Below are 22010 nucleotides of genomic sequence, written 5' to 3'. Positions count from 1 at the left end.
TAAAACCTTAGCCTAGAGGTGATAAGCATAAAGCTAAACAAAATCAGTTTCCTCATCCATCTATACTTGTTTCTAATAGACTTACTTTCTGATTTTTAATCCATTAAATGGCAAAATAAATAGGAACTTCTAACAGCAAATACATTAAATGAAAAAAATACCCTAGTCAATGCACATTTTTAGGTACCAATTGAGCAGTACTGGCTTAGAAACTAATACAGTTAAAATTATGCAACTTCCCTGTGCAAAGATGTTACATCAATATCAAAGTGCTTATTTCTTCAATTTTGGATACAACTCCCTGAATAAAAAACAGATGCCTGCAGTCTGGGTTACACGTAAACAGCACCTATACAAATAGGCATTAACAAGTCTCCAATTTTCTGGTAACAAATAATATTGACAACGGTAACAAAGTCTAATAAAGACTATTTCTTCATACGCCTTAGGTTTCTAAATGCCTTTTTTTTTTTTTTTTTTTTTTGTGTGTGTGTGTGTGAGGTATCCTGTCATCATTCCGTGAAAATTTTATATCTGGATGCATGTAAATCACTACAGATTTTTTTTTCACTTTGTCATCCAAAAATTGCCTTGGCCTACCTCAGTGCCATAGTCAGTTGCACTCACACTGACAATGGAGTTCTGCTAATCCTCACCCAGAGGTGTGAGGACAGAGTGTCAGAGAGACAATGGCCAGAGCACAGTTCTTGTTGAATTTCAGAACTATTTACTGCCAGGATCACAAAATCAAGGTAATCTGTGTAATGGCATTGTGATTTTCTCTTCAGTGACAGCAATAACAGAGTACTGCACACAGTTAACAAAACCTGTCAGATATCTGCCATCAAATATTTATGCTATTAACAAATATAAAAATTGCATTTACAAAAATCTTTAAGACTCACTAGCAATTTCCCTGACTGAAATATTAATGCACACAGTCTTAACCATTGTGTGGAAAGTGAATTATTCTACAGTAAAAGACTATCAGTAGAAACCCTACACCCTGAGTGCAGTCAACATCAGAAACAGACTGAAGTATCACTGAAACACTCAACAAATAAAAGCACTCAAACTGGTGCTTGTGCTGTAGCATTTCCGTGGAAATCTTGATTCCCAGCTTTCTAAATGCTCAGTAGGTATTTAAGATCTTAATCCAGTTGTTGGTGTAGTTTGAGAAGCAAGAAGCATCATACCAAGGACTCAGACAAGAAGTCGAAGTCTGCTGCCAGGGCTGCTTGCTTCAACAAGGATGAAAGGTTCCTGTCTCCTGCCCATGGAATTCTCATCCCATTATGATATGCTGCTTCTCCTCTGAAGAGGGGCTTTTCTTTGTGAAAGATCTTCACTGTCACTTTCACAGTTTCTCTGAAATAGAAAGGCCACAGAATCTCTGTTGTGCAAATGAGATACCATCCTCTTAAACATGCTGTTCCATCATTATCAGTATCATCTATTGAGAAGAGCAGAGCTAATAGAGCCCTCACAGTTTCACTCCAGAAGGTCACAGCAATGCCAAGATCTCACACCCTCCATCACAGAGCTGAGCACAAGAGCATTGAGCTCCCCTGTGACTGCTTGGATCTCAGTCAAACCCAATGGTCACTGCCTGTGATCCAGACATCATCTGCAGGCTCCTTGCTTCTCCTTTACACAATAAATGTGCTTAGCCCCTAGGAAGTCTATCAAGTCACTGGGTCTCACTGCACAAGATTCCTGTCACAGTAACAGAACATACAGTAGTATTAAAGACAAAAATGATGCCATGGTCCCATCTGGTTTCCCTCTCCAAGCCACTGCTGTCCTGTTGGGCTGTGCATCCATGTAAGGAGAGCAAAAATGACTACAGAGTAAGACTGGTTCTTCTCTTCCCATGTGAGGAATGTACCTACTGAACTCTCATCTTGTGTCCAGACCTTCTTCACCAGTGAGCGGGAAAAGTGGTTGCACAGTGAAACAATACGGTATGAGAGCTGTGCAGAGAGGAAGGAAAACAAATTTGACCACACATACTCACTGCAGACATATCCAAACACATTTCGTTAATTTACTGTGTATTAAAAATTTACATTCAATCTCTATCTTGCCCTCTGATCCCACCAGGCTTGGGAAGCCACATGTGAGAAGGATTAAAGGCTCACTGTCATACCTTCCATCGCTTTCTAGCGTATTGTCTTTTGAAATTTTCCATGTTAACAACAGATGATTTCCGAACCAAGGCCTGTTGCTTGTCCATGGGCTGGAAGATAAAAGAGCAATTTTATTATTCAGGTCCCTTTGGTGCATAAAATGTGCAAGATACCTCATGTGGAGCTGGCTGGAAGAAAGCTGGGGAAGCTGTGGATTCATTGAGTTAAAAGCAGAAGAAAAATAATTAAATCTACCCCACTCTTGGCCTAGACAGGACCCTTGTGATTGCAAATAAAATCATAAAACTAGAGAGTGCTAAGGCTATGCTTTCACTTGGTAAAGCTACTAAGGTGCTTCTTGTGCACACCTGCCCCATTGCCCCTCTTCTCTGGATTACATCACTGTAAAAAAATGGAACAAATGTAGCTGTTATGTAGTATTAGTGACAAGGATACATGCTATCTGAAAAAACTCCAGCTTTGTCCTTTACCCAGAGCCAGAGTATGAGTGCACAACGTTGACACCCTGGCAATAAAATAATTGCAATATCCAACTATGGAAAAATGGGAACAAAAAAAATATAGATCAGAATTCAGACATGTGCCTAGCATTTTGGATGCCAACCTGGTGTTAAGGAACCGATGTTTCACAAATCCTGACACAGTCCTTCTGAAAATGAAGCACGTTTCAACTGCAAAAGCACATTAAAACTGCAAAAGCACATTAAAATTTGCATAAACCATAAACCAAATCCAACAGATTGAGAGAAAAAAATGATTCAAAACCAGATCAGGCAAGAGTGAAAAGAGAAAGGCCAGGAATCAGCCCTTCAAAGAGCATGGAGTGACAATCATTCCAGCCGTTCTGATCTGCATATGTAGGAGGTGGATAACACAGAAATACTTGTACTGAACTGGACTGGATTGCAACCAGGCCATGCACCTGAAACAGCAAGAGTACCAAAGGAGAATGGAAAACACATCAGTGAGGATTTAAACATCTCTTTCAGCAAAATAATTTAAAATGTTTGAGACAACAAATTCACTTTTCTCATCAAATGCTGTAGGCTTAGCATTTTTGCAGGTATCTCAGCAGCACTTCAAGGAGCCAAGCTACCAGGTGGACCTTCTTCTCATTTAGATGTACATACTATTTGCATTCAACAAAACTGGGAGAGTTAAGCATTCTATATAATTTCCTCATGCTGCAAATAGCCAGCATGGTGTAACAGGCATGCAGAAATCAATTTGAAGTGGAAAAAATGTCACTGGCTAAATATCAGCTGTACAATCATTGTGAAAAATTTCCCAGTGCCCTTTCAGCAGCACAGCCATCACCGACTGTATATAACCCACTTCACTGCAGACTGCTAATAACCACCTCTCCATTTTAAGTACCCTGCAACCCAGTGACCTTGTCATTCCCTCAATCATCAGGATCTCTTCTCAAAGGCAGTGTGTGATTAGCCTCAAGGACCGAGTCATGACATTGCCCTCACCCAAACATGCTCAGGAGCATGGTGGCCTCATTTAATGCTCCTTCTCACCGTGCAAGTGCATTTGTTCATATAGAAAATTTATATGAACAAAAAACATGAGATCATGGCCGAGGGGAGGCAGACTCTTCTTTGAGAGTGTTTTCTGCAAATTTTAACTCTTCACTAGGCTTTCAGTTACATTTTAGGAATTAAAGCTCTCTCCCCCTGAAAATAAAATCCTGTTTTCCAGTTCCCCTGGACAGGGTCTTCCCTTTTAATGGGTCTTCCAGCTCAAAGGAACCTGTAGAAGCATTCTGAAACAATGAAAAATGGACACGTGCAAAATTCTCAATACTATTTGTCACAGTAGAGCCCAGTTCTCCCCAGCCAACACCACCAGCTTGCCAGGGTCACATGCTGGCTATCTACACTACCTTGAAGCTTTTGAAAATTTCACATATTGTGCCAAGAACAATGTCACAGCGAGCACATCCAGTTTCCATCCTCCTTCAATTACAAGGATGGGAGCAACAATATCTCAAGTGAACAATAGTTTTCACAACTCTGAATTTGCATCAACCTCTGCACATCTTTGTGAGGACATGGCAGTAATGGGTCCACTGTACTCTGCACAAATTGAATGAGACCATGCTTTTATCTTTTTATCTCAAAGTAGGAAACATTATTCTTAATCATGTTAAGAACATCAATTTATTTAGGTCATTAACTTCTCTGCAAAAGGAAGAGGGAGGAGGGGCAGTGAAAGATACATGCTAGTATATATATATGTAAAGATTCACTCTAGCTGGACTTGAACTATTATCTCACTGATTCTTGTAGATGCAAAAAATCACCTTGCAGCAAATGCTCACAGAAACTTGGCATCTTTTTCAGTCACTAACCATCAGGGAACAGCTGCATCCAGCATAAATAATTATTTATTGTGTTCAAAAACGAGATTGGTACATCTGTGCATATTAATACAGTATAACCAAATGACTTCTTTGAAACACAAGACAGCAGGACATGATTCAGGGTTGGGTCAACTTTTCTTTTACTTTTTAAAACCTAAGGAAAAAATCTTTATAATAAGAATACTAGTCTCAAATGACACACCATAGATTAAGTTAGTTGTAGCTTTGTAATCTTCACTGTAGAAAACAAACCAGAAGACTATGTTATCACTTACTCCCAAATTGACATTTCCACTGCAAATTACAGTCCAAATGGTGTCTTTTCAATAGGATTGCTTTGGTATAGGACAGGAAACTCAGCTGTTGATTAATCCTTTTGTTTAAAATTCACCTTACCTTTGATGGTAAAAGAGTTCACCCTGCACAACTGGCCTAATATTAATCCTAACATTCCTCATTGGCAGCCATTTCCACAGAGAATTTCCACAGTACTAGCTAAATGTTAAATTACTACACCATTTGCTTTATTTTACAGGACTGATTTAACCTTTGCAAATATTTGTCTCATAAGGTGTATAGAACTGCCTGCAGCAGGGCTACCAAACTCTTTCCTTCAGCTAACCAAAGATGCTATCAGGGGATTTTTATTACTTTCCAGGCACCCAGATTCTAGTAGGTACAGACTGACTTATTCTTTATTCCACATCAATGACCTAGTAATCTCTAGGAACTGTAATACATGATGCAGAGTAAAATATAGGCAATGCAGAATGCTTTGGCATTATATGTGTCCATACCACTGTGATAATCTTGTTCCTGAAAGTTCAGACAGTGAACACAGAAGCAAAAAAAAAACCAAAGAACTTCAACACTACAAACCACTGGGAGATTATGGCTTTGGTCAGCAGTTGTGCAATACATCAGAACTTCTACTTTAATTCTAGGTTTTTCTCTAGAATCTATGCACTGGAATCTTTTTAAACTGAAGTACATTGAAACAAGCAAAAAACCCTGCACTTAAACTGATCTCCATGTTACTGATGGGATTCTGTCACATCAAGATTCAACCCTTCAAGGAATCCTTCACAGCAAGATCTATTTAACAGCTCCATTAGTGATTCATTAATATCTTTGTTGAAAACAGAGTCAAAGTTTCCATTCACACAAGCTTCATTTCCCAGCTGAAAACTGCTCATTAAATCGCGTATCCACTTGAGTTCCTCAGAAAGTTCTTGTCTGAGGGATTCATACTTGCTCCGCAGCTCAGTGTATTTCCCACACACGCCTGCGAGACTGGCGCCAACAGCCTCGATATCATTGTGCAAATGCCTTTTCAGGGATTCCATTTTACGGTATTCATACTTCAGCTGGGACAGCTTGTGCCTCACACTTTCACCCTCTTCTTTATACCAAGCTTCTTTCTCGTTATAAATGGAAAGCAGAGCATCCATGTCCTCCTGCAAGGAACTGTGGGATGCAGCTAAGGTGCTGAAACCCTTCTCCATGTGGGAAATGTCCTCTACAACACGAGCAAAGCGCTCAAAGTTGATGTAGGTGTTGTTGGGGGGCATGCTTGAATGGCACTTTATGGTGTACTCCCTCAAGCGTTTTGTCTTCAGCTGAGTGTTCTCCACCTTCTTGTTTTCCTGGACTTTGGTTTCATCTTTCAGCTGGTGAGTCGTCAAATAGAGGAACCAATATTACTGAATGTTTACAAGACTGCAGCAGTTCAAAAGCTCTACACAAAGCATGCAGCCTGGGCTTCCACAATGCTGGGAGATTCTTTGCTCACAAAGATTTTCCTTCATGCATTTGCTTAAAAGAAACAAACACCAAACACCCAAGCCCAGAACTGAACCTGACAATTGATGTGCATTCATTCCAATGTGATAAGTGCAAACAACACTGCTGCAACTTATTTTCATGCTAATTTTTAGCAATTAACAGTGTTAAAGCTATCAATATTTGTATGAGGAAACCAAACAACCAGAAAACCACTCCAATTAATGTTTTGTGCAATGCAAAGCAAAAACTGAATTTCAAAAATCCTCATTAGTCATGTTGAGACTAGCTAAATGTATTTTCAATAAGAGACTTATACACATAAGCAAGCAACGTTTATGATGAAAAAATATATACAGACATACAAATGTAAGCAAACCAGAACATGGGTTACAGCAGTTCTCCCTTCAGAGAAATTACATTTTCCATACTGATTGCAGTCAACTCTGAATTCAAGAAAGCACTAAAGCCAACACACAGTATATGCCCATGCAAACAGAGAAGAATGGAAAAATGCAACGCTCAGTCCAAGATGGGATACTGTAATGTGCAATAAACACAGAGCTTTGTTACTCGCTTTTTGAAAGTTATGATAATAAAGGGAATAATTTGCAGAAACCCAAGGACTTGGTGAGACCAAACCAATTTCCACTCAGTACATCTCTTTGAGTCACCCAGCATCACAAAGTACTTAGGGGGCAATTTTCCATTTAACACACCAATAAGAGTGAGAATACAATCTCTGCCTTGCTCATAAAAAAAACTAAGATCTTTTTCTTTATTTAGTCTTACCGTTATCCATGGATGAGACAGAGCTTCCTGAATGGTAAGACGCTTCCTAAAAAACAACACAAAAGACCCCCGAAGACTTAAATGAGAAATACTTAGTACACAAGTCCATTGACTCACACTCCTCCCAGGCTTCCTATAAAGCATTTATCAGGATAATTCCAGGACAAACTCAAATTTCAGGGTTATGTTTCTTGCTGAGGCACACCACTTGCATGCCATTTAGTTACTGTTCTAAACTTGAGTAGGTAACTGTCCTTACTCCACACAACTTTCATTCTTATTTCATCAAAATCTACCTGTACTTCTGTGATCCTTCCATAAAAAGTAACACATGATTACTTTGTTTTGTTCATCCGACATGCTTAGAAAATATATTCTTGCTATACACCTTTGATATGATTGTGTCTGAATCAACAGTAATTATAGCAGAGGTAATCAACAGTAATTATACCAAAGCTGTCCTTTGGAACACAGTATTACAGCATTGCAGAAGCTGTTGTTTCCTGAAAGCAACATTTCTGAGAGGAATACTGCAACCAAAGTGGATCAAACCTAACTTCCTTCTGCACTGTAGCAGTCTGGTGAACAGCACGTTAAGAGCACTGAGAATCAAAGAGAAACACAGCATTGCACAAGCACCATGTCTGTACATGGGACAAATACCAACAGCACTGACTTCTCCTTGGAGCTGCTAGACCTGTGCAAAACACTCATCAAACACCTACTCCACCTCACACTGAGGCCTGATGATTTGCAGAAATCTTCACTGAACAGCTCCTTCCTTCTATCTCATAGCTATTTTCTCTCCTAATGAAGCCATTAGAAAGAACCACAATGGTCTGACTTTTCTCCAGGGGAAAGAAGGTTACAGGGAAGGAGATGTTACTTCTGTGGATGCTTTATTAAAGGCAAGAAAAACTGGAAAAAGGAAGACTGTGGTTCCTGTAACCTGGGAACAAAGATCTGCATAGCTGTCACATAAACCCTAGGTGACTGCCACAGATACAGAAACTTAGAACAACTCCCTATCAGCACATATAGTGATTTTTCTGGCATTGCACCACTGGGGGCATATTCTGGGATGATATCACCTCCTTGGAAGTAGTTCATAAGAAACTGAAATAATGGAGTGGTTTTTACCCTGAACTCAAGATTGTGCACACCATTTTCACCCTTTCAGCTACACCCTACTGTGCCAGTTTGACTCAGGTGAGAATTCATTCCTGAACATGGCAATTAGCTGAGGAGATTTAGTTCCTCTCCTCAGGGTTTCTGGGTGCAGTGATTAACTATGGGCACAGCAGCATCATCCTGTCTTGTGCTTGACTGACAATACACACTGCAAGAAAAGCTTTTTCACTTTTAACTCCACATTTCACCAGGTTTCTTTTAGAGACAAATGGGTCTTTCTGAATATTTTCCTTACCGTGTATCTTTCACCAGTAGTTTCTGAATAAAGTCTTTTGCCAGGTCACTAGTATTGCTGAAAAATTCTTCATCAAAATCATAATTCACAGCTGTGATGTTGGCAAGTGTTTCTTGTTTAGTTTCTCCAAGGAAAGGGGATGCACCACTAAGCCTGTGTAAGCCAGAAAGAAGAATCAGTTGGAAAAACAAGCAGCAGAAGTCTCCTAATGAAATTACAGTGACTGTGGAGTATACTCTTAGAACATCTGTGGCTCTTGTGTTGAAGCAGTTCTGCCATGTAGGAAAAAACAGGGCCAGCTTTGGCTCACTACAGCTGTGGTTATGAGCTAGACTTGCACTGAAAGTCTCTAGTGCAGCACTAATGCATGCACACAGATTCTCCTCTCCCGAGTGTCTCATTTAAGTCTTTGCTAATTAAACTAGAAAAAATTTCAGCTGGGGAGAGTCTCTATTCCTGTGAGCCCACAAAGACCACCAGGCTGAAGCTTATATAACCATCAAGAAGATAACATAGTGTTTCTGTAGTTTTTCTTCAAGAAGGAAAAGTTCTGTCCCTACTTCTTTTCTCTCTGCAAAGACGCTGATGAGTTCCCAGCACAGTGGGTTCAACTATGAGACCTTTCTCAGCTGGAAGCAAAATGCAATGTATGATCAGAAGCCAGGCATGTGGCCTTGCTTAGGAGCCAGCTCCAATGGAGAGGCAGGGCCATGCTGCTCAGTAAAAGGAATCCACAAGCAAAAGGGCTTTGGCTGCAATAAAATCCAGCTGTTTCTGAAAAACACAAAATTTCGTTCTCTTTGCACCCTTCTCCAACTGCACGGATATAACGGAGACAGCATCATAATAAAATGCCATTTAGCAATCTTGACTTAAGAAAAGGCTTTCCTCCTGCTTTACCTATCTCTCAGCTGTGACTGTTGACCTTCATCTTTGATGACTCTGCACCTATGCTCCATAAAACTCATGTCAGAACAGAGTCATCCCAGACCCCTCCTGCCCTGCCTTTCCTCCAGGCTCTTCCTCCCACAACACAAAGGGATGCTGACTTGCAAAAGTCTGGTTTATGGGAAATGTTATTTATACCAAGGAGATTAACCTCACTCCTTTTTTATAATCTTCTGGGCTATTATTGTGCTTATCTATCATGTCCAGCTTTGATAACATAGTTTCAGGATGCAGCAGGCTCAAAACAGGACTGCAGCAAACTCCAAGGAACTAAACTGAGGTTTTGAATACTAAACCATTTGCTTGTTTACATGATCCCACTCTCAACAGACTTTTTACTTTGTCTGTATTGCCACCACCAGGTTGACTGGGAATATTAGGGGATAAGCAGAAAGATACATGAGACCACCTGAGCCTTTCAGCCCAATCCCCAGCTACCACATGTGGTTTTATCCACAGAATAAACACTCAAGTGCATGAACTGCTTCTTCACCCCTCTACAATCATACAATACCACCAAAGCATCTGACACAGCAAGAGAGCATGAGTGAGGTCCTCCAGTTGTCTTCAATGCAGTAAATTTAATCCCATAAACAACAGTCAGTCTCAATTCTTAAGAGGTTTTACATACTTCCTCTTAAGCCTTGGTTCCATTTCTGCTGGCTACAAGCAGGCATCTCTTCACAGACCATGGACTTTGCTCCAAAACTGAAGCTTGGAAACCTGCCCTAGAGCCTTGATTTCTTTTCCCTTTCCCCAGATTATGCCATGAAGCAGCTGTAATTCCACCTTCTGGACCTTTGTTGGAAGCCAAAATCAACAGTGCTCTATGCTCTGATTTCTTTTTTTCTCTTTGGAACTCAGTTTTGAAACCTGTGAAATGGGAGGATTCTCAAATCTTAATATCCAATGCAAATGACTTTTGTCATAACCTGACTCAGTGCCTCCAAACATGAACCAGCAGACCTCAGTAATAAAACCCTATCAACTCACTGAATCACTCCAGAGTTACTGACTTGAGGACTTGGATGCATTTTGATCTCTACACCTGATGATGGCATCAATTTGATTGCTGACAAATTTGCTAAAGTAGGTGGTTATCATAGACACATCCCACTTAGAACACTTCTGAGCAAATGGCTTTAAAATTAGGAGGATACGAGTTGAAGGCATGCAAATTTCTAGTCCAAAGCCTATCCTGCAAACTGATCCCTCCCACTATAAAAAGCATGCTCTTTTTTTCTGATCATTTGTAGGGAGACATGTTTTCTACCTTAATGACCACTGCAATCATTAGTAGCCAAGCAGATAAAACAGATCTCCTGTGCTGGAACTGCTGCTCCCTTACTCTGCCCCAGCACAGTATAACAGGAAGACCTGAGAAGGAGCTGGCTCTGTGCATCACAAATCACATGCTAAGTATTACCGCCCGCTTAACCTCAACTTCTAAGTTTTCTCTCATCAAACACGAACGCCCATTTTACAAATTCATAAAGTTTAATGTCCTGGCAAGTACACGTGTGTCAGTGCAGACCAGAGTGCTGATAAAAAACAAGGGTCTAGACAGTATTTTAAATCGCTTTTCCTGAGCTTGGGCTCAATACCCCAAACTTTTCTTTGCGCTGCAGAAAATAAGGGAATTTGCTGCACTGAATCTCATTCTTCAGACCCTACCTCTCTTCTACAGCTTTGGGGGTATAACCCTTGTGCACAAAAATTATTTTCCACACTGAAAAGACAATCCTTCCCCTTCAAGCCTCTGTACTTGTCCTGACCCCTGAGCTGTGTAAGGCAAATCCATCTAATACAAGAGTTCCACCTTCTTCAAGTCTGGCAGCAAGTTATTCCTCTGAGTATCACAAGGAACAGCCAAAGCCAAGGGTGCAACATTCCCAGCAAGCAGTGCCCAGTCCCTACTCCGCAGGAGTCACAGGATTTCAATGGAAGCAGTTAGGGTCAAGGATCACTGACCACTCCTGCAATTCTCATGTCAAGTGAGAGGAAAAGCAAGGAGTGCTGTTCCTCTGTTGCATGCATCCGCAAGCAGTCACACAAGCAGTTTCCCAAATTGTCAAGCTCCATCTTAAAACTCTCAACTGCTTGTCCCCAGATACCCACAGAAACTAATTTCTTTGAGAGCCTGAGTGTAATTCCCTCCTTTTATTTATTCATCACCAGTTGACACACTTCTCTTCTAAAGAGACTCTGCATCTACAAAGTATTCTGTGATCTATTTTCCCTTCATGCTTCCTGACTATAATGATATCCCCAACCAACCTTTGCCTTACTAGCTTTAACAAACCCTTTTTTTTGTCCTGTAAACTGAATTCTCAGTTCCCAGGCTCAACTTCTCTGCTCCTCTTTCAGCTTAAATTCACCTTTTTCAAATGGATTACCTTATTTATGCATAATAATCTAGACTGCTGCCTTGACAAGCAAATAAAAACTTCTCTGTTTCCACCTGAAATAACCTAACTTGTAAATGGAACTGTTACATTTTCTGTTGCTATGCTCTCACACTTGTAGCTCACACTCATTCGAGAAGCAATTAATCCTCTTGGCTTTTCCATCCTCTACCATTTGGAACTGATGAGATCCCATAAAATGCAGAAATGTTCAGTGATGCTGGGAGCATTTGTTTTTCTTCTGCTCAGAATCCCCTTCATTTTTCACTCCTTATTTTAAACTGAAAAGGCTGTGGGATAACCCCTGTTCTTTAGACAAACCCCTGCCCATCCCATGTGTGCAGGTTCCTAAATGACTGAAGGGAAAAACTGTCCTGTACTGGTGCAACAGAGCTTTAGGAACATTTCTAAAGGAGTGAATCTGTTGTACTCACAGTATGTAGGTGATGACTCCTATGCTCCTAAAAAACAAAATACATTAATTGCAGGGCTTCTACATGACCAGTATTCTTCCTAGTGTGCAGAATACACAAAAGTCAATAGTAGCTGCAATTATTAGCTGCAACTAAGAGGCAGGAGAGCCATCGTGGCTTTGGATAACTGCTAACATCTCTTACAGAATGGAGTTTTGGGTAATAATTTTACATATAACATCAAGTAACGTGGATATTTGAAGTCTCTGTGTATTCCTGCTCAGTGGGTGCACATGAAACACAGAGGAGCAGGAGCAGGATGTTTGATTTGGGGTGATCTCTTTTGCCTGCCTTCCCAGCAGGCAACATTAGTACGCAGGTCTACTCTGCATGAAGGGCTCGAATAAATAAAGCTGTCACAAGCTCTGCAGGAACATGTTTCCTTCTCAGAGTGCTCCTCAGTGGCAAACAGTTAACTCTGGAACTGGCATCACTCCAGTTTTTCAAGGTAATTCTGCAAAAATTAAGTATTTATCTTTTAATTTAAAGGAATTTTAATTTAAAAATGGAATGGCAGAACAAAGACTCATTAACTATATTTAAGGTTTGTTTTGTTTTGTTTTTTAATTTGTCATGGTGCAATAGATTCTATTAAGAACAAAATAGGAAAAAGCAACTGTAGACTAACCAGGGAAAATAAGGTACAAACACTTTATAAAAAACTTACCACATGTCTGCAGCTAGTCCAAGTGGTTCGTAGTTTACGATTTCTGGAGCTGTAAGAGATATTTAATCAAACAGCAGCAACTGAGGTAACAAATTTTTACCAGGCTGGAGTAGCAGGCCAAGAAAGGGGGAGAGGGAACAGTTAGTTACAGAATACATTGTTTATAATTTTACAGCCGAAATAGGAGTTCAAGTTCACAGCTGTTCAGAGGAGATTATGTAGAGTAACTTGGAACACAATGCAACTCAAGAATAAGGGTAAAACAGACATTATGTAGTAATTATACTGCAAATTACAACAAATAACAAATTATTTCCCCTCCCAAGAATGCTGCTGCCCCTAAGTATGAGCTTTTGCTTTGCTTTTCAACTGGTGCCATTATGTTAAGTTTGTAAAGGCCAGTCAGAAGGAGCCTTTGAGCAAGAGATTGAAATTACTTCCCAGACTACATTGCTATCCACGTCAAACTATTTATAACAAATTATCTTTATAAGAAACATTTCCTCATTGGAAAACATTCCCATATGAGACTGCATGCAAAAGAAAAGAGCAAGGGTGAAATAAGTTGAAAAAAAGATCTGTGATAGTTGTGTTTAACTGGAATATTAATTAAAGTTCTCTACCCAGTCCCCAAACAAACCCCAAAATAGAAACTAGTAGAAAGGAATAGGATTAACTTAAATACCAAGTGAGAGAGATCAGAATTATGACCAGTGAGGAACAAAAAGAGAGCCACAGGGAAAAATGTAAGAGGAAATGAGAGTACTCAGCAGGTGTACAGTGTGAGGTAGTTTTATTTACAAAGCCATATCAGAGATATCCATGTAATTGTGTACTCATATACCACAAAGCAGAGATCTACCTACCCCAGGCAACAGAAAAAGATTATAATTTGGATACGCAGAGTTTCACAATCTCAGTCCTGAATTTACCTCTCTAAATATTTATTTGGCAGCAGCCAACTCTCACAGGTGTGGCACACCTGGTTTACAGAAAGCACCTTTGCCTATTCCAGAAAAATAATCTAAACCTCTAGATTTAGGTGGCCTTGACAGAAGTAAGATTAAAACTATTTTTATCCCTCAATTTTTAACTTTGACAAGATGTCTCAATTTTCTCTGGAATTTGCAATGTAAGACAAAGGACCAAGTAACTCACCTACGAATTCTGGAGTTCCAAATATGTTTTTAAAATCAACCCCATCTTCTATTTTGTGAGCCAGGCCAAAGTCAATGAGCTTGATGTGCGGAATAGGGTTATTCTTGTCTAGAAGCATAATATTTTCAGGCTAAAAATAACAAAAGATAGACCTATGCTATTAAAATATTAATATCTTGGAAAGTAACAGTTTTCAAGTGCTTTTTTTTTCCTTTGCATATACATCACCATAGAACAAGCAAAACATATCTGTGGTTAACCATTTACAGTTATTTTGATAGAGGTAGCAGGCAGCTGAAGCAGTTCAGGTGTTTGCAGACAGAATGCTACTGCCGGGCCCTGAGTGACAGCTGCACAGCACAATAGTTTTGCTGACAGCATTTTTACTGAGCTCTTCTTGGAATTTACACTTCATAAAATTTGCCCGGTTAACTCTATACTGTATTGTAAACCAATGGAAGATGTTTTGTTAAATACTGAACCTATTCAGGGAAGGAAAAATTAACATCTCTATGAGACTAAATTAACAGCTGCGGCAAGGCCAGGAAAGATCCAGGATTCACCAGCTGAGCAGCCCAGAAAATGCGAAGAGTTGGGATCAGAGGTCGTAGATCATATATGATAGCAAGATATTAAAACAACATACGGCATTCCTCACAGCATTGTAAGAAAAAGCTGAAGTTTGAACTATGAAATCAAAACTAACATGTTTAACCACAGACTTTACTTTTTTACCAGATACAACAGATTCCATAAAGTTCTTTCCTCAACTAAATTTCTTAGCCTTAGCTACTCCCTACCATGGCCCAAATTCACAGATTTCAATTTATCTCCCATGATGAGCTTTAATGCAATAATATGTCATAACTTAATCACAAGTTCAAAGGCAGCCTTGAGAGAATCTGATTCCCTGCTGGCAGCTGCCTGCCCTTTCCACAGCAGAGTCTAACATGGGAGCTGCTCCTGCCAACACATACTCTCAGTCAGAGCTGCACTGGGAAGCAGAACATATGAATAATTTATTCTCATAGCCATTGGACCAAACATGTTTTAGCCTCAGGGTAACAAGTCTGGTTTTCTTCCATGGATCTAGGGCATATATGTTCACCACAGACACATAATGTAAGCTTCTTTACAACAGACTAAACAGACTGAAGTGGAAAAAGTCACTATCACTACCTCTTGGAGGACTGTTTTATTCCTTAAGTGGTATAAACCATTGTAGCTCCACTGCAGCCAATGGAGCCCTGTCAAGTGATAATGATGAACCATACTGTATCTAATCAGATCACTGCTTAAAAATACATGTCTAATTTACCACTTGCCAAACTCCACACCCAGTCCGTTAAAACCCAGGAGAATTATTAAGTGATATACTATTTGACAGTCACTATAGTGGAGGCTGTTAAGCCAGACACTGTTAATACAAACACACTCCCTGGGAGAGAAACCAGACAATAATATAAACATGCCTCCTTAGAAAGAGAGCAGTTAGGCCAGACAGAATATTAACACAACCTCCTAAAGGAGACCCATCCCAAACAGTTCTCTATGTTATGGTGAAGAAATGTGTTAATCAGTGTGGTGGTTTAGCATGGATTGTGCTTGACAGCTTGGCTGACGATTTGACGATTTTGACGTTTCTACGCCTCTGGAAACACAGTCTTAAATCACAGGTTTTCAGGTGACTTTGCCCTTTCCTTTTCCTGTCATCGAGAAGGTAACATCACCTTGTGGGTTGGGCTGGTCCCCCCGGGGCGAGGCCTGCCGTGCCTCAGCAGGGGGCTCTGCCCGTGGGACAGTGGGTGAGGCTGGCCGTGTCCCCTCTGTCCCCTCCCGGCTCCTCCGGTGGGGAGAGGAGGAGTGCAGACCAGCAGTCTGGCCCTGTGCCAGGACCACGGTGGCCGTGCTCTGGGCCTTGGCTGCCAGAGCTGCTGGTCTGAAGGAGGAGAGACTTCTAAGAACTTTTCTCCAGAGCTCCAGGGAGCTGATCCAAGTTGGAGTCGCTTGAGATCTGACCAGGGGTGGAAGAGATTTCATCCATCAGTGTTCCTGAACATGCTCTTTCTCTCCCTTCTTCCCCCCACCACCTGTGGCCTTGAGTCTGCTGAAGAAGAAAAACTCTGAGCAAAGACATTAACTCTTTTCCCTCCTTCGTGGAAGGCAGCGCAATTTAAAATGTAGAGAGACAGCATTGGAAGCAAAGTTAGTGAAAGAACTGAGAAAGACTATTTTGAAGATGGGATGGAGGAAGTGGACATTTCTGACCAGACTCCTCTAGATGTAAATTATGGAAAAATTGACTGTTTTTGTAATATCCTAATGCTGCCTGGGGGAATGCAAGTTCTAGCCAAAGGGTTGTGTGTATTGATATACATGGGCTTTAATTGAGAATTTTGATTAGAATATGTCCCCGGCTCCTAGGAAAGAATAAAGAAGTTTCTATTTCTTTTGAGATAGAAGTGAATTGAGAGATGGAAGAGAATCCCTGTTTTGTACTAGACATGCATTCTTAAATGATACCCCAAACATGTGGAAGCCCATGAACAGCATAGAAAACTGTTATATGGGCGAGACTGCACAGAATCTGCAAAAATTCCAAGTAATTTTTGACTCTGTGAATGCCACTAGATTTTTTTTTTTCTTGTAATGTGTTCTCCATAACCCTCGAGAGGCTCCTCTCCCAAGGTGATGTAAGATCTTGTTTAAATGGTGGCAACTGACTGAAAATCATAGTTTTCTCTCTGTGGTGTGTGGGAAAGTGAACAGTTGGGGGGAGGAAGGGGGAAGATGTTTGAATGTCTTAGCAGGTCTCATTTTTTTTCCCTCTCTTTTTCTTTAGTGTATATTAATAAAATATATCTGTTTTTACTTTTAAGTTGTGCCTGTTTTGCCTTTTTCTCCCAAAGTCCTATCTCCCAGCTGATAAACGAAATTTGACGAATGTCAAACCACAACAATCAGTTATACCCATTGGTTCTTTTTTACTACAGTTGATTTTACCCAAACCGTTTTGGATCCTTCCCCTGATTGGTCCCTTTCCCAGTTCCTCTCCCCACTGGCCAAACTGTGAAACCCCACCCCTAGCTACCCTATATAATCCCACTCTCCTGGAACCATGGGGTTCTTTCCCAGTGGACTTCATGGAATAAAGAAGCTTTCCTGGAGTTCAGAAAGACCCCGTCTCACTTTTACTCCTACATTACCTGGGGTGGCAAATGTGGCTCTGCTGCTCAGGCAGCCTCACAAAGAGCAAATCACTGCACTTGACAGTGCCCCTAAAGGCTGATTACTTTGTACCTAAGGGTGCACAAAGAGCTGAATTCACTCTCCACCTGAGAGTGCCAGTGTCTCAGTCGATCTAGGAATTGACCTGAGGAAGGCCGCAGCACCTCCACCACCGGACCAGACCATGACACACTATCAGTTAAACGATTCTTTACTTATGCTTTCTGATTTCTATCTTGCAATTCTTGCACCATTTTCATTGACCACCTGACATTACTGGTATTAAATATCAAAATAGCAGCTACAGATCAGTTAAAGCTTAAATCAATATCTTTACCTTTAGATCAAAGTGAGCAATTTTCTTAGAGTGAAGGTAATTCACACCATCCAAAATCTGCTTAATGAACCTGGTTGCTTCCTCTTCACTCAAAGACTCCTTCTGTGCCAGGAAGTCAAAAAGTTCTCCTCCAGAAACCCTGCAAAATACACCAAAACACATCCTGTTACTTCCTTCACCATAATCCATGAAGTAAGTATAGGCACAGAAAACTAAAGCAGCAAAGAACTTCAATAGAGTCAGAAAAAGTCTATTTCTGCAGACAATCATGAGTTTTGTGTTCTAGTCCCAAGTGTGCCCAAACTTTCTTTTGACTTCAGCTCTCTTCCCTGTAAATTAAGGACTGGCTTTTCCATTGATGCTGCAAGTATCACAAAGGACCAGAACCAGAGTTACATTGTTTACTGAATCCCCAGACATGCACCTATTTTGAAAGGTCAACTTAACCACTTCAACAGCTATTTTTCAACATTTTCGTTTTGTATGAACAAGTTTTAGGAGGCAACAACTGCTGAAGAATTACTTTTCTTAGCGGTTGCCATCAGAACCTGAGGTAGTAAAATGTGCCAACAGTATCTCTTTTCTTTCCAGAAGAGCCATTAGCCCGTTCTACTAGAGATCCTTGCCTGACATAACTAACAGGAATGGATTTTTTTGGTCCTGAATTTTTTAAGAAGCAAGCAGATTGTAGCAGGCTGGAAGGTACCAAAACCAGTTTTCCCAAATCAAGGAAGTGCTCTAAGTTACTATGAGTTTTCACATCAAAACTGAAATTCATTCCACCCTTATTAGTATATATATTAGTATAAACTTTATTTTCATTTCTGCACCTTCTGCTGAGAGTCCCAGTGCTATTTTTCTGTTTATCTGAAACAAGATGACCTAAATATTGAATTAGGCATTGTTTGCAGCTATTATTCATTATTATGTTTACTTTTATTGTTGCGAGTTCACAGTCATTCATATTGTTTTATTCTCATTCAGATTCACTTTTGGGGGCACCCACAAAACAGTTGTTACTCCTGGTGCACCACCACCTGCACTCAGAGTGCAAGCAAAGGACCTGAGAGACACTACAGTCATTTTGAAAAACAAGCTCTTGGCCCTGTTGCTCAGTGAACTGCCTGTCAAAGCATTGGCAGGTGTCCTGGTTTAGGTTCAAATTTGGGAGGAAACCTCTGAATGGGGTTCCTCTGGGGAGCAAACCCAAACGGCCCCACCCCCAGCAGGTCCAGGGAAAAAAAATTTCCTCAGAGAAAAGTGGAAAAAACTATTTATTTAACAAACAAAATGCCCACGGGCATGAGGGATGGGAAAATTAAACAACAAAACCTCTCACTGCTCCAAAGAGGGGTGGCAAACTGAGGAGGCTCTTGCCAGAAGTTAGTTTCAGTCTTTCTGGTGCTGGAAAATGCCGAAGTCCAGGCCCTTGGTGGGCCATGGATGCCAGATCCCAGAGACTTCTCTGAGTTTTCAGTCCAGAGCAGACTTAAACAGTACTGAGAAAAACAGTCCAGGAAGCTTCTTTGCCTCAGCTAGCTAACTAACTAAAAAGAAAAAAAAAAAAAAAACCTCTCTGAAGTATCTGATGAACACACCGTTCCCAGGAAGAAAAAAAAAGGGATGTGGAGGAGTGAACACTTTTCAAAAACAAACTGTGTGCGTCTTTTTCCCTGCTCACCCTCAGAATCACTCTTAAAGGTACAGAACACAACCTACAGCACACACAGAACAGACGATTGGGGATACAGAGGCATCATAGTCACCCCAGGACAGCAGGTCTAAATGCTTTGAGTTCCTCAGGTGCTGTGAGTCACAAACAAGTCAGATCACACTGGGTGCTCCAGAGGTCTTTGGGGAATCGCTCCTCTGACCCGGCTCCTACACAACACTGGTGGTGACAACATGGTGATTCCTTACTCTGCCTCTTTCACAGGAAGCTACTGTCAACAGCTACAAAACCTGCAAGGACAAGTGTGCTGCAAGCAAGGACAGCATGTCAAAAGCCACAAAGACATTTCTGTCTTAGCTTCCCCTCCTCTTCCTGTGGGTGACACTGCACGTTGTTGTTCCAGAGACTTACAGTGGGCATAGTGACTTGCCCAGTGATCACTGGGTATTTTTTTCACACCTCTCACATAGTCAGAAACTTTTCTAAGCCATGTCAGGCAAGACTCTTCACCTGGGCAGAAGTCATTTGATGCTTTAATTGTTACAACTAAATGGCCGGCAAACATAGGCTTATATGACCCAGAAATATGTTGCAACTGCTGCCATTTGCCATTTGGCTGCCATTTTCTCCTTCCTATTAATCTCAGATATTCAACCTGAGAGACTATTACTTAAACTCTTGATTTTCTTTTCTAGGTGATACCTACCAAGGGTCTCAGCATTGCCACCAAGCCTCCTAGACAGCTTTTGTTGTACCCTGTACAACAGAGAACACTGTCTACTTTCCATATTGTAGTAGGCTTAGAGGCCTCGGTTCAAGAGTGCAACAATTACTACAGACTACTGTGACAAACCAGTACAGAAACCTGTAAAAGAAACCTGGAGTCTCAGTGAAATCTGTGTATAATGATCAGGCAAGTCCCATTTATTTAATGATTTCTATTCAGAGTGCACTTAAGCAATCACCCCTGGCAGACACTCCATCCGGTCATCAGGAAGCCAGCTGGACCAGGGAATGTTCTTTTGTTTTTCTAGAATGTAGGCATACTGTTCTCTCTTCCTCTTTTACCCTGCGAAATCTCCTTGGTGATTGTTTCTTAAGCTGGACTCTTTAATCTCCCTGCAGCCAGATGACAGCCCAGCTCCAGTCCTGCAGAAGCAGGCTCCACTTCAGGAGAGCTCCCAGGCTGAGCCACTTTGGCAGAGCCCTTCTGCTCTGGGTGTTTGAGGATACCTTCCTGCTTGGAGGAGACTGTCAACTCCTTTCAGAGCAGCCTCCTTTGCTACACAAGTAAGGTCAGAAAATCGTTTATCTGCCCAGACTGGAGCTACTTAATTCCCATTCTCTCTTGCTGACTCAATAGTGGGCACTTAAACCATCTGGGTCAGCTGCTCAGGCCACACCAGAGAGTTTGCCCCAGTGGCAACCTCACCAACATTCTGGACAACCAGCTATGCCCAAGGCATGACTGGAGAAACTGCAGCCTGCAAGAATGAGGATCACAGGATATTTGCCTGAGAGCTCCTTGATGTATTTTTCCACTTCTCTTTAGTTCACACTAACCTTGAATGAGGCTAGGGAGGGGGCTTTCCAAGCTACAGAATACAACATAAAATACAACACAAAAGTAAAGGAAACAAAAACAAAAAAGATTCAGAGAGCTCAAAGTCTTTCTGCTACTTTATCAACAAAAGACTCCCTTCTACAATAACCACATAAGCATTTCATTTTCTGAAGATCAGAGATGAGCATACATGAAAAACACTTTATTAATCTCCAGTCTCTTGAGGTATAGCCTAAAACATTGGCCTGAGCTGCAGAGATCTTAAAAGAGTAATCTAAAGGAAAATTCAGTAGAAGAGATATGATGATTTCTCATTAACAAAGACTCAGGCTTTAAAACCAGGCTTCAGCAAACTGTACCTAGAGAGTGGTAAGCAGTTTATTGGAAGATCATTCTTATCCAAGTTATACACCTGAATTCAGAGAAACCCTCAAGCAGAAGAGATTTAGCAATCACAAAAGCCAGCCATTATGCAATCCCAGAAAAAAAAGACTTCAAGTACTAATTCCTTTGCAGTAAAACACTCATAACTGCATCAAGTTATATTTGAACATCCAGGGAGGTTTGTTTTCTACATCATCACCTGCAAATGCTCGTTTCTCAACTGTTACAGAACTCCTTCCTCTGGTTCCATCTCTTTCCCTTTTACCATGTCAACCTGGAAGCAAGCAAATGATACCTTTACTTTTCCTTTGACGTCAAAAGACAAACAACACCACTGCCTTACTTTTTGGACAGAGCTGTTTTGTGTACACAACCTTGACACTTTATCTGTAGAGGAGACACTGGTGTATCAATCCAACCTGCCTCCACGCTGCTTCTGCTTGGGAAAGCAAGCTCCAAGCAGGGCACAGGACACAGGAAACAACAACCCCACAGAAAGCTGTGGGGAGCAAGTCCCTGGACAATGCGCAGAAGGAAAGAGAAGCTAGGTACCTGCCAAACTGCACTTCGCAGCAATGGACCTGGCACTGCTCTTGAACAGGAGAACCAGTACCTGTGGAACTGACCCCTCTGAAAAGAGGAGATGGTTTTGC

General features: G+C 41.0%; 1 protein-coding gene across 4 annotated transcripts in view; it reads right to left on the bottom strand.

Annotated features, from left to right (window-relative positions):
- Positions 1-495: 495 nt before the first annotated feature.
- DAPK2 (death associated protein kinase 2) overlaps positions 496-22010 on the bottom strand; it is a 40978-nt gene continuing 19463 nt past the window's right edge. For 2 of the 4 annotated variants that reach the window (XM_066328787.1, XM_066328788.1), the window contains exons 4-10: positions 17738-17876; positions 14173-14302; positions 13015-13063; positions 12309-12335; positions 8522-8674; positions 7096-7141; positions 4528-6191 (exon numbers count right to left, since the gene is read on the bottom strand). In XM_066328787.1, the coding sequence (XP_066184884.1) occupies positions 5556-6191; positions 7096-7141; positions 8522-8674; positions 12309-12335; positions 13015-13063; positions 14173-14302; positions 17738-17876 (1180 nt within the window). In that variant the 3' untranslated portion in view covers positions 4528-5555. Of the gene's footprint in view, positions 1369-1892; positions 1974-2149; positions 2240-4527; positions 6192-7095; positions 7142-8521; positions 8675-12308; positions 12336-13014; positions 13064-14172; positions 14303-17737; positions 17877-22010 lie in introns of those variants that run through there. The other 2 variants (XM_066328791.1, XM_066328790.1) reach the window with 2 other exon arrangements.

This window comes from Sylvia atricapilla, chromosome 13 (genome assembly GCF_009819655.1).
Source record: "Sylvia atricapilla isolate bSylAtr1 chromosome 13, bSylAtr1.pri, whole genome shotgun sequence".
Lineage (NCBI taxonomy): Eukaryota > Metazoa > Chordata > Aves > Passeriformes > Sylviidae > Sylvia > Sylvia atricapilla.
This window is presented reverse-complemented; position numbering and strand designations above follow the sequence as displayed.